This window comes from Bactrocera latifrons, unplaced genomic scaffold, assembly GCF_001853355.1.
Source record: "Bactrocera latifrons isolate USDA-ARS-PBARC rearing strain unplaced genomic scaffold, ASM185335v1 scaffold_6, whole genome shotgun sequence".
Classification (NCBI taxonomy): Eukaryota; Metazoa; Arthropoda; class Insecta; order Diptera; family Tephritidae; genus Bactrocera; species Bactrocera latifrons.
In genome coordinates, this window is record NW_017537267.1 from 3226814 (window position 1) to 3240232 (window position 13419).

At 37.5% G+C, this 13419-nt stretch overlaps 2 protein-coding genes across 14 annotated transcripts in view; one reads left to right on the forward strand and one right to left on the reverse strand.

Moving 5' to 3' along the window:
- Positions 1 to 3988: 3988 nt before the first annotated feature.
- The window catches only part of LOC108974917 (disks large 1 tumor suppressor protein), a 105263-nt gene continuing 95832 nt past the window's right edge, over positions 3989 to 13419 (forward strand). For 7 of the 13 annotated variants that reach the window (XM_018943026.1, XM_018943034.1, XM_018943036.1 and 4 more), the window contains exons 1-2: positions 3990 to 5919; positions 6269 to 6400. In XM_018943026.1, the coding sequence (XP_018798571.1) occupies positions 4107 to 5919; positions 6269 to 6400 (1945 nt within the window). In that variant the 5' untranslated portion in view covers positions 3990 to 4106. Of the gene's footprint in view, positions 5920 to 6268; positions 6401 to 13419 lie in introns of all 13 variants that reach the window. The other 6 variants (XM_018943031.1, XM_018943027.1, XM_018943035.1 and 3 more) reach the window with 2 other exon arrangements.
- On the reverse strand, positions 10039 to 11365 carry LOC108974920 (mannose-6-phosphate isomerase-like). The gene has a single exon (XM_018943041.1). It carries the CDS (start codon positions 11297 to 11299, stop codon positions 10115 to 10117), a length of 1185 nt encoding a protein of 394 aa, XP_018798586.1. The 5' UTR covers positions 11300 to 11365; the 3' UTR covers positions 10039 to 10114.

A 13419-nucleotide genomic window follows, 5' to 3' on the forward strand; every position in this document is an offset into this window, starting at 1 on the left:
TCATAACACATGCATCCCAGCACATACATATGTATAACGGTATGTATTGGTATGTGAGGGTGTTTACACACTTGAACTCCTGCGGCATTCAGCTGATAGGCTTAAAGGCTCTCCAATAATTTGCATAATGAAATATGAACTTCGAACAAAGTTTCGCTTAAAGCAAGGAAGGTTAAATGAAATTTATGAATTAAAACAAGTGAGGAAGGGCTAAGTTCGGACATCTTTTTACTCTTACAACTTGCAAGAATCAAAGCTAAGAAAATACCTTAAGGTGTNNNNCTAAGTTATGCACTCATTTAAGAAAGATTTACGTGGTTCGCAAATAATCACAAAAAGTATAGATCCGGTCTGATCAAATTTGATCCTGACTGAAAACATTTTTATACGTATTTTGTTTAATTAAAAATATTAAATCTTTATACGCTCCTGAGTCAGTACAAGTATGAGATCTTATACACATCTAGATGTGTATAAGAGACAGTATATATATGTTATATATAACTCATACACTGACGGTCGTATTCCTTTTAGGGTTTATTAGAAAATCTTTATACACCTGTAATATATGTACATATATGGGAGTTAGGGGTAGTATCGACCCGATTTTATTTATTTTTATCACTACTACATACTATTAACATGCTATGTATTAATAAATTATTCCCAGAGATTCATTAAGGTACCTCATATACCATACTCATTTGTAGTAAAGTCACCCGAATGTTGTTTGTTTGTTAAATGGTACCTATAATATATTTTCTCCCTTTTTTGTCGACAACGACATACTGTAATCATCATCATATTGTTTCATTTGCATTGAGGTAACTCACATATTAGCCGATATATGCTGTGTAAAGCTACCTGGAAGTTTGAAAATCGTTGTATGAGGTATGTGAGAGCTAAGGGAAGTATTGACCCGATTGAAAGCATTTTTGACACACAGACATACCATTGTTAGGAACAGATTATTCCTGAATTTCAACTATACATATATCTCACATATTGATCGATATTTACGGTAAAAATTCAACTATAGATATTGGGGTCCAAATGTTCGGAGCCTAGGGGCTTGAACAGTTTTTGTTGCATTAATACAATTTTTGATAATTGCCACCTTATTCATCCAAATTTGATGGAAATGTAAGAGACTTAAAAGTGGGCTTTAGCTACGCCCTTCACGCACGCGACATTGGTCCGATTACGCCTATCTACGAGCTTCGTCTTACTTTTTTTGCCAAGGAACATGTGAACCAAATTTCATCAAGATATCTTAATTTTTACTCAAGTTACAGGTTGGATGGACGGACAGACAGTCACACAAGGATTTCAACTCGTCTCATCAGCCTGACCATCTAAGTATATACATACATATATTCCCATTTGTAGCTCGCTTAGTTTTAGGTGATACATACAACCGTTAGGTGAACAAAACTAGAATACTCTATACCAATATGTTATATATCTATATAAGAGTATAGAAATGTGTAAAACAGCGATAAAGCAATTGAATATAAGTTATTCATTACCTAAACTAACCAAATCAATGTTTGTAGATTATTTGACATAAAGACTGCAAAGTATGGTGTTTTTAGTGAAGACTAGATGTGGCTAGGTAGGCTGGGTCCAACTTAGGTATGTCGCATTGTAATGTAAGGTGTTAGCTTTTAGAAAGTTTGCCATAGTGGGTAAATTAGTCTAACAGCTTTTAGTAAAAATATGATGGTAATTAAAGCTGAGAAATTTCTTTACCAAAGGTCCTGAAATGGATAATTGCCCCGGTTATAACTGGTATATTAGTGGCAATAACAAAGGTTTCGATCTTAGAAAGTAATAAAGAGATGTACATAAAAAATGTTCATAGTTCAGTACATCTTTCGAATGAAATTCTATTAACTACGTTCTGGCGTTCCTTTGTACAGGATGTGGCAAAACTCAGAGAGACTTTAGGGGTTAGCCACGCTCAACTTTAACAACTTATAATGAGAGTAAGAACAATCAGAATAAATTTCTATTAGACTAAATGGACAGTATAATTACTTCTGAGAACCAAATATCCTCGCAATTATACTAGAGTTAATAAATATGCTTATCTAATGCATTAGACACTAACTATTTTTAGCAGTACTGCTCAGATACTTTACTTTCACTGGCTCTTAAATATATTTCATACACAAAAGTCTACTAGTAAGTTGAAATATTCTCAAATTGTAAAATAAAGAATACGAAAGAGAACGAAATTTCTTAATTAACATATGACAAAAGGCAAAAGGTTGTTCTGACTTGCGTTTCTTGTAATGCAATATGTCATTTTGGGTCGGTCATGCGTTTAGAACCATTTTTCTTTCCATGCTTTATTGTGGTGGATTTTCTTTGTTTTGTAACGAATTGTGTAATTTCACTTTCACTGAATGTAAAAGCCCTTAAATGAAAATGCAAATAATGGCGATGTCACAACTGTCATGTTAAAACCCGTTAAATAAATGTGCTTAAGTACAGGGTGGTTCAATCACGGACGCTTTCTAATGAATTCGAATTAAGTTATTTGCAGGGAGAATATTAAAATAGAAGAGAATAAACTATAGGTAATATACAAGGTGTGTTCCAAAGAAAACAGGACTTTTTGAATATAACGTCCCCGGGTGGTGCCATCTATATGTCGACTGGTGCGTTAGAATCTGTTATCTTTATCAATTCTCCAATGAAATGTTGTGAGGAAATAATGACATAAATTACGATCAACACGTGGGCCAATCAAAATTCGTAATCACCGGAAATCCCATCGAAACTGTGCGTGAAGGGTGTATGAATTAGCCCCCACTGAATTAACTTAAGCCCCACAAATTTTAAAACAAAATTAAAAATAGCGGAAAGTGGGGCTAAAGTCATTTTCGTGGGGATTAATTCCTTTTTTTCGTGGGGATTCTGCATTGCAAGAACATCCACGTTTGGTGGGGCTTAATTCATTTCGATTGGTGGGGATTAAATCATTTCGTGGGGTTTAATGTATTTTTTTTGTGGGGATTTCGTCATTTTTGGTGGGGAAAGATTCACTGAGAATTTGGTGGGGCTTAACTCATTTTGCCCATTGGGGGTTAATTCAGTGGGGGCTAATTCATACACCCATGCGTGAATTCAGCAAAAATTAGATGAAATCCTCATTGAAATTCAAGGAAATTGAATTGAACATCTCCAAAACATCGATTTATCGCATTTCGATCAAACATTTGGGCTTACGAAAGGTGTGTGCACGGTTTGTTCCGCACAAATTGATTGACGACCAAAAGTCACATTTCAACCATTAACCACTCCCCGTATTCACCTGGTGTGGCACCATGCGACTTCTTGCTTTTCGGAAAAATGCATTTGACCATGAAAGAAAAGCGTTATTCAGACGTAGAGGCCATTCAAAAGGCTTGCATCGGCATACTGGCGGCCATACCGGCCAACGAGCTAAAACACTCGTTCGACATGCTTTTGGATCGTGCAAAAAGCTGTATTGAAGCAGAAGTAGACTGTTTTGAATAAAATAAATTTATTTTGCCCAAAAAGCCATTAATTCTGTTCTGTTTTAAGTCCTGTTTACTTTGGAACGCATCTTGTATAAGCTTTACTAGGGAGAAAAAATTAAGTGTTGTTGAGTGCAATATTTGAAATCAAAGCTCTTTAATAATAAATATTTAATTGTTTAACATACGAAACTTTTATAGGGGGATCCACCCTTTATAAAATCACGCATTGTCCATCACATTTCAAAATCATAACTTTCATCGATCATTATTGATTGGTTTTACTTGGCTACGTGTATTCATATACATATCTATCACTCACTCTTTTCCCTCCGCATCCGTCGGTCTCGCTCATACTTACTTACATAGGAAAGGCATGCATTGCAATGAGAATACGTAATTTGTAGGGCATTTTGTATGTTTTCCGTAGAGCTTAGCGCTTAGTTAAAGACGTGGTTTGCTGAAAAGACGTTCTCGAAACACATTTCGCGGGTCTTTCGAAATAATACACAACACATTACAATATACAAAAAAAGCTTTTAACATTTTAGTTCATAATTATTGAAAATTTGGACGTAAATAAACTCCGGACCGAACATGGACACGGACAGTGAGCGCGAGCGAAGTAGTGATCCCAATCTATTAACCAGTAGCGATAATCATACATTTCACGACGACGACGACGACGACGATGATGATGACGACGATGCTGACTCTTCAGCGCCAGAATATGGCGAGGATATTGGTGATATGAGAGACATTGATTTCGGTTCCATCAGTGATGTCGTGACGCACGCGGGTAGTGATGTATATGACATTGATGATGACGATGACGATGACGTTGATGATGATGACAACGATAATGCACGCACTGAAAGAACATGTCTTTTAGTTTCAGACGCTTATAAAGTACGCCGAAATAGACGCTCGAAGAGTAGGCAACACGTTAAACGAAGACTACATCAATCGCTTGAACGTGAAGCGACAATCCCACTTAACACGTCCAAGAAAAGGAATTACAATAAAGGCATCAAGGCGACAGGAAAATATACTTCGGAAGAGGACGAAGAACAAGTACCGCTGAAACAAAACAGCTGTGATGAAAGGCAATACGAGCAGTCCGAAACCGATTTAGGCGAGTCTGTTGGCGCAAAAGAGACCACAGATAGTTATGAATCGGCTGAAGTTTATACTGTACAAGTTATAAAAATTAGTGGTAATCTAGGTGATAGCTCCGTAGAGGACGGAGACATCGACGAAGAACCCTTTAAGAGTCTAGACGCTCCTGATGACGATACCAAAAACTTCAACGAAACAATCGCAACAGCCCCAGTGGAATTTAATGTTCAGCCATCAACAGTTGTATGCGGTGCTACACAAGTGTCTGCAGAAATCGATGCTAAATATAATGAAAGTAGCGCCTGTTTAGAAGAGCTAACAGATTGCGCCGTGCCGACGGCTGCTCATGCAAGTTTTGAATTGTTTGAAGAAGAAATCGCTGTTATTAATACCAAAGTAATAGAAGAAGAATCTGCAAGCGACATACGCGAGGAGAACGACATTATCAAGGATTACCAACTAAAAGAGTTTTCAAAAATAGAACAACATTCGGTGCTAGTGTCCGACAAAAACGTCAACGACGAAGGTGACAACGACAGTTGCGGCGGTGACGACCTCACAAGTTCGCAATGCTTAACTACAGCGCCCAAAGCAAACGCAATCAACAACGAGAGCAACACGTCTACTACAAACATCGGCAGCGTCTTGGCGGACGAAGAGAATTGGCGCGATAGTGTACGCGAATCGATTGAGTGTTACTACTCGGCACAGGATCTGCTAGAGTACGGACATCTCTTGAGTAGTGGCCTTAAAACACCAGACATTGAGTCTGGTTATTTTGAAAAGTCCGAATCGGATATATCACGTGATGAGAACGAAGTGTATACGAATAATTTAAGCAATAGGATAAGACAACGATCATTTTCGAAATCGTATAATACACAGTTAACCAATATGTCGGAGAGTTTACGTTTCGAATTGAATCGCTTTAAAACGATGATCGAGTCGATCGAACGTGAACGCATTTATGGCCAAACGCCGCAAACGAAACAAAACACGTTCGAGTCGGTTACCAAAGCAGAAGAGAGTTATAATATTGATATGGAGGCCGAAGTAACGGCAGCGGCCGATGCGGTTGCGGAAGCGGTATCAATAACAGTTATCGGTGCCGAAACCGTCGAAATGACCAATGCGATGGATGTGGATGAGGAGGAAGAGATGGATGTGGAGGGTGCTGTGGGCGGCGATGATGATACACGTGGTTATTGGTCTACGGTTTTCGGACAAGCCAGTCAAATAGAGGAGACCACGCCGGAAATGACGCTTGACGAACGCTTTGCCGATATACAAAGTATGATAAACTGACTTTTTCACAAAAACACAATTATAAATTTAGTTTTTTTCACAACTGCACCCACTAGCTTCATAAATAAATAAATATTATATATAGTATAGGAATTATATTATACATATGAACATTTATCATATGTATTCTAACTAAATCAAGGTATTTAAATGCTTTCGCTATTAAACTGTCCGTCCTAGCGACAACATAATTAGCTAAGCTTTTACTGCATTAACAAATACATATACCCTCTCTCTCTCTCTCTCTCTCTCTCTTTCTCTCCCTCTCTCAAACACTGCATGCTAAAATTTACAAGTATTTTCTGTTTCTAACCTTGCTTTCTCTATTATTGCAGAAGCACATCGTGCCCTTGAATTATTGGAGGATTATCACTCGAGACTATCAGAGCCGCAGGATCGTGCACTGCGCATAGCCATCGAACGGGTGATACGGATTTTCAAATCACGCTTATTTCAAGCCTTATTGGGTATGTATTCCTATCAAATATGTATTTTATCAGTCCCTGTAGGAAAATGCTATATGAAATTTATCTCGGAGAACAACTTCGATCACAGTGTGTTATAAAATCTGACCAATGAATTCAGATTGGTCAGAAGCTTGCGATATTTATTCCTGTAAAGTAAAAATTTTTGAAAATAATTGGCCTTTAGGAACTTTTTAATAAGTTTTCCAATATGTGGTATTCTTGGTCGAGAGTATTCTCTTAAAGTATTTTTTATGAACATAATAATATATTTTTAGATATAAGAGTATTTAATTTTTTTTGAAAATCAAAATGTTGAACCATTCTCAGACCAAAGACTGTATGGTTTTCTAAACACCTATATTGATTGCTCGAAAATGCACAATGTAGTTGGTGCGGGAATATACAGTCCCGAGTTATGCATGAGGAAAGCTTTTAAGTTGATGGACCACTGCAGTTTTATATATTTCAAGCTGAGGTCTTTGATATTGCGAAAGCCGCGAAGCTGGCCTCTAATGCACTTGCAGGCAATTCCAGAGTCAACATTTACGTACGCAGCCAAGCAGCAATCAAGGCAGTAGCGTCGTATCGCATATCGGCCAGAAATGTCTTGAGAAGCAGAGCAGCAGTGGAAAGTGTTGTCAGAAGTAAGTAACTGAACTTCTACTGGGTTCAAGGTCAGAAAGATACCGGAGCAATGAAGTAGTGAACGAGATTGCCCACGAAGGGTGTACGGTTAACGAAAACGTGACCAATATTGGGAAACCCATCCATTGTTTATACGACGATCTCGACAGAAGCATTTTGAAGAAAATCAAAACCCCATAGAACAAGCTACCTGAGTGCAAAACTGCAAAGGTCATGTGCAAAATGGTAGATCGGTAGCACACAAAATTCCTATTGTCACTCGATAGAAGAGACTGTAGGAACATAATGAGAATACTAACTGGTTACTGTCTGGTGGCGACACACGCCTGTAAGATGGGGCTGACAAATCGAGATGTCTGCTGGAAATGCCTAGAGCGGGAACATCTCTTGTGTATTTGTCCCGCATTGGCAAGACTACGCTGTAGGCATCTGGGGTCGCCACAGTATGAAACACTGGCGGAGCTATCCACAGTGAAGCCTCAGAGTCGGTTAAAATTCGCGTCAAGCGCGGGCATCCTAAACTCTTGGCTCCTTCATCTGAACTTCATCCGGCATCGCAAAGAACCAAACTGGTCTATGCAAGGCGGCCAATAAGCCAGATTTACCTAACCTCTATTTTTGACTTTTGAATTGAGTATTAAGATTTATCGGAGTTCGTGGTTTCTGGTGGAATCGGTTGAAACTCGTATTAGTGAGTGTATTAGCTCTATGAATTATTTTTGCTCTTCAAGCTATGTTGTTTGAATATTATTTGCTTTAGTCTGGGGATCCAGCTTTGAAATTGTTGATTACCTTCCGTGTTGTTTTCCGCGACCTTGTTATTCGCGAGCTGTTAATCCACAAAGTTCAGAAGGCTAGTTCAGTAGTTAAATAAATGAGATAAGGAAAACTTGTACTACCAATGAAAATTTTGGAAGCATTAAATCTTATGTAAAAACTTATTTATATAGATAATATCGGTGTTAATGCACTTTTAAGAATGTATTTTTAACCATCGATATAGTAGAATACTCACGAATTTCTACTTAGAACAAAGGATTACTTATTTGCAGATCTAGACCGATTCTAAAAGGTAATTAATGCGAATTGATATGGGTTTCCGAACAGATCAAACCATTTTACGTTATATCATTACTCCTTATGTAATGTTCCAAACTGAGCTGTATCTGCATCTTAATATTTCTAGAAATGAGTTGCCAGTCGTCTTCGGGGAAGCTTTGCTATTATAAGTTTTCCTGTGAGGTCATTGACGAGCATAATGCGATTTCCTAGCGGAAAATGATGAACCATCACATCGTTAATTGTGCATAAGTTTATCGATTATGGATTTCACCCACTTTTACCTTCACCTCGGCATGCATGCTTACAACAGTGTTGCACTTTACTCGTCCTATGGCAATCAGCATTATTACAGGGCTGATGCACGAGGCCACGTACACGTATTTGGGTCATCGCTTTTAGACTTGCGACGCTCTCTCAACGGTACAAATGAATGGAACGAATGAAGTGCACACACACACTCGAGCATGCACGTACGTTTGTCTGTTTTGTGTATTTATGCGATGGGTATTGCATATGTACAAACTTTCATACGAAATGGGTGGCTGTGTAATTGTGTGATCATTCCGAGTGCTATGTTGTTTATTTAGCTTATATTACTATTGTTGTTCTTGTGGTTGGTTAGCTGTCAGTTGCAGTTGCTGTTAAAGTTTATTGTTGCGGCGTTTATCTCGTAACACGACCGAAGCGCTGACTTTTGAATAGATGCGTTTGGCTTTTCCAATTCAATTCTGTTGAGGTTTGAAACACTTTTGATTAAAAAAGTAACCAATCAATCGGCTACATCAGTGTCAGTTGGTAAATTTGTGTCAGACTATTTACGCACTCGGAAATCGAACACGGCTTTTTCATTTCAAATTTAAATTATTATTGTTAGAACTTCACTAGCTTTAGAATTTCTTGTTATGTACGGCTGTAGCCTTCTTTTCAACCATCGATTAAACACTTCCACGCGAATGTAATACTTTCTCGGTTGAAGGTGGCCTTGAATCGTTACTCAGTCATACATATATTTTCACCATTTCGCACTACTTCCTTACAATTTTCCAGAAACCAAAAAAAGATACCGAAACCCTGTTAATAATCGTCGAATAGAGAAAGTCGAGGTCGGTCACTTAGTCCAGATGGACGTGATTATTGTTCTGAAATTCTTCGACTTTAACAACACATGATTTCAACACGTCTGCCTCTCTATCAAATTCAAATTCGAGGTAAGAGCACATTCTATAAGCTCTCTATACCATTAATCTAAGTTATGCACTCATTTAAGAAAGATTTACGTGGTTCGCAAATAATCACAAAAAGTATAGATCCGGTCTGATCAAATTTGATCCTGACTGAAAACATTTTTATACGTATTTTGTTTAATTAAAAATATTAAATCTTTATACGCYCCTGAGTCAGTACAAGTATGAGAAGCGGATTTTCAGTTTCGAAAACAGGAATCCAAATCTGACGAAAATGACGGCTACGCGTTGACCTTCCTTTCATGTTTGGCCACAAAGTCAGTCACAATATGCTAGAATGCATACCATTTCAGTCGTTTACGATAATTTACTTCACGAGATTCCTCAAACGGCCCTACCCTGTGGAACAGATTCATCGCGAACCTCATCGTGGTGATCAAACAAAACTTGGGTATTTACATTTCCGGGTCATTCGCTAGATTGTTGGACAGTCGGTCATATTCACAACTATACCTAATACATGAACCAAAATGTGTTTAGTCGATCCATAACAGATCTTGAGATCCTCTGAAACCTCGCTAATCTCAATACGGCGATGGTAGGGTGACACATATGAAGCAAATCTTCGTTTGCAACCTTCACGCAATGCTTTGACACTCAAAAAGTATGCTACTTAATGTAGCTAGGCTGGTGAAAAGCCTTTATCCAGTTTTAAGTTATAATCCAATAAAATATTTTTAATTTAATATATTTTTTGCAATTCTTGTATTGACTGCGATACACTTAAAGTCAGCCTAACATTTTCATAAAAATTCAATTTCGATTATGTATCCGTTGTCAGGTTTGGGGGGGTATTTGCGGTGCTGATGTAAGCCACAAAAGTTTCTTTTTCCTCTCCACCGTCTAAAAACCGCAGCTCAGTGCCCGCTTCGAAGGGCAGAAACAGAATAGATCCACGTTTTAATTGCGTTTGTTTGACACCGTTGACTTCGAGAGTGCGTTGACCACTTAAAACCAGCATTATACCAGGAGATTGTTCAATTTGTAGCACGTAAACAGCATCTTCGGGTCTCAATGTTATTTGCGTGACTGCAAAATCTTCAATAGGTGGCTTGTATATCACCTGCTGATCACTAATGCGTTCGGATTTGACTATTATGTCCTCGGCAGTGGAACTTTTGTAGTTCAGTATGTTGGATAAATGTTTGGTATCTCTATATTTCATTGTTAAACCGGCACGGATTGCATTGTCAGAAGGCGGCATGCACTCGATACAGTCGCCAGATAGATAACTATGAATTTGACCTGTATCGGCGAACATCGCTTGACCCGGTTCCAGACGTATAACATTCAAAAAGAATATTAAAATCACACCAATATCCCTGGGAAAGTCCCTTTTGAGCACATTGAATATTTCCAGCACATCGAATTTGCACATTTCTTTGCCAAATTCTTTGGATATTTCTTCCACGCATTGAGTTACAGTTTCTAAGTCTCTATCAAATATTCTTTGATAGCAATTTCGCAAACCCTGTTCATCGCCCGCAGCCAAAAGGTCGATGTCATCAGAATCGGCCATAACAAATTTTTTTAGTGGATATATATCCATTAACATATTCTTGATTTCGGATAGTGGCCGGAAACCACACACAGCTACAAAGGGTGTTAGAGCAATTGCCATTTCAGGTTTATGACAGGAATCCTTATAGAATTTTGGCTCTCTTAAATGCAAATATTCCGCGTCAATTTTGTTCGGATGAACGTGTAAACTAATCGCCTTGTTCATACTCAACACTTTAAGCATAAATGGCAACTCCGTTGATAATGCTTCGCCATTTTCTTTGTAGATCGCAACATCGCCTGGGTAGGAGCCTACACATAGTTGGGCATAAGGCAAATTATCTTGGAGCTTAAATCCCGGGTTGTTAAGTGCTGCCAGTTGTGCCACTAAGGAGTCATTACCTATTTTCCCCCAATCGAATCTGTAAACCAATCCAATCAGTTCCATAAGTATTTTTAAAATATTAAAGTCTAACAAATTTGACTATTTTTGTTAGAATTTTGTCTGCTCGGTTCAAAAAGAATCTGAATGAAAATATGAAGGGAAAGTAATTTTTTACTTTTTATAAAATTTACTTTTAGTGTAGTAGAAAATATGAGTACGCAATAATTACACTTCAAATTACATTTTAAAATTTAACATACCTTGGGTAACTTTTTTCTGCAACGACAGAAGATGCTATCGACTGAAGAAAGACTTAATAAATTTCCTCTTTTTATACCCTGAGCAGGGCATATTCAGTTTGCTATGAATTTTGAAAAATATAAAGTGTGATCCAATTTGAGGTTCCCTACTTTTTTAAGGAAAAAACACAGACACTTCAAATTTAATGGGGAATACAAAAAAGAACGTTTTTCCGACTTATGCTTTGAAGATTATCGCTTTCAAATGTTGGTCGAGGTTAAGTCTGAGATGGTCCAGAGGTGATGGCTCCAAGGGCTGAATCGAAACGGGATTCTCCGCATAAACTTTAGACTTTATTTATGCTTAGAGGAAAAAGTTTAACGGTGTGATGTAACACAATCTTAGTGGCCAATCGAAGGGCCCAAAACAAGAAATTTTCTGCTCACCGAAGTGTTCTCTCAATAAATCCATTAATTGATGCGATTTGTGGGAACTGTCGCCGTCTTGTTTCAACCAAATTCTCAATTTCAGTCATCAAATAGTCGGTTATCATGGCGCGACAACGGTCGCCATTGACGGTTACGTTTTCGCCGTTATCATTTTTGAAACTATGGATAGATGATTCCACCGGATTCAATAAAATTAAGGTTGGTCTTCGTCCCAAATGTGGCAATTTTGCTTGTTTACATAACCATTGAGCTTGCAATGGTATTCATTTCTAAACAAAATTTGGCTCGAAAAGTCGGATCTTCTTGGAACTAATCAAAAGTGAAGCGATGTCGTTTGGGAAGATCAGGAGGCTTCAGTTCTTGCACAAGCTGGATTTTATACGCTTTCAATTTAATAGTATCTCTACGAAAGAGGTGCCAAGTTGCTGCGACAAGCTCCGAATGATTCATCAGCATTTATTCTATGGTGTCTAGCAACATAAACAGACAATAAGGGCTTGGTATGGATAAGTTGATCGTTGTGAAAGCAAGTTGAAGTGCAATTCATAAATTTTTGGATTTTTAATAGTAAAAAGATGCCTGATCCATTGTCTCATGTTGTTTCTTATTTGAAGAGCTCCAACCGTTGCTCGGAATCATCAATCCGTTATTGTTTGTGATCGGGTGTCAAGGGTCTTAGCTGTTGATATAATCCCATTACGCAACGCCAATATATCTTTCAAAGGTTAGTTAGTTTTTCAAAGTCAGGGTTTCCTTTCGAAAATAGTGTATCACATTTACAAATTCCAAATTTATTACTTTTCGGTGAACTTGTACTACACTAGTTTAAATTAAATGTCCTAGATAACCACCTAATCCTAATCAAACGGTGAATTTCTAGAAAGAATTGTGAGGAATAAATAAAAATTCTAATTTACTTTAAATAACTATTTTATGATTTTCTAAATACTCAAATATAATTCTGAAATCGGTATAATATACTTATTCTAATGAAGAGCATATGACTTTTTCTATAGACCTCTCAATCATAGCCGAACAAAATTTAAGCCAGATTATGACATTTGTCCAAAGCGATTGTTGTTTATCTCGCTCTATTTGTCTGGATGTTATAAAGGAACAGTATTTTTGACAATATATTCTAAATTAGAGAGTTTCCTCCTTAAAAAGACTTCCTACAACGTCAATGTGGAACTATAAAACTTCCCTTCTAAGGCACAGTTGTAAAGCGATCCGTAAAGCTGCATTGGCTCCAAATAGACCTGATCTTTGTAATCTTCCCTCTATAGAACTCTTAGCAAAACATTATTTAAAGAACAATACCGTCAGGGCTATGGCTCGGTGGTTGGTTGGTTGGGTGTTTCTTTTCAGTAGATTTAGTAAAAAACCTGAATTTTTTTCACCCCATCTGCCCAATGACTCTGTTATAGTAGCACGGTCGATTGTTGCATTTTTTTAAATAATTAAACAAAATTTTGTTTATTTTATTTTATTTTA

Bases quoted from the DNA above. Each gene is read 5' to 3' on its own strand.
- LOC108974920 (XM_018943041.1), bottom strand. From the start codon at position 11,299: ATGGAACTGATTGGATTGGTTTACAGATTCGATTGGGGGAAAATAGGT.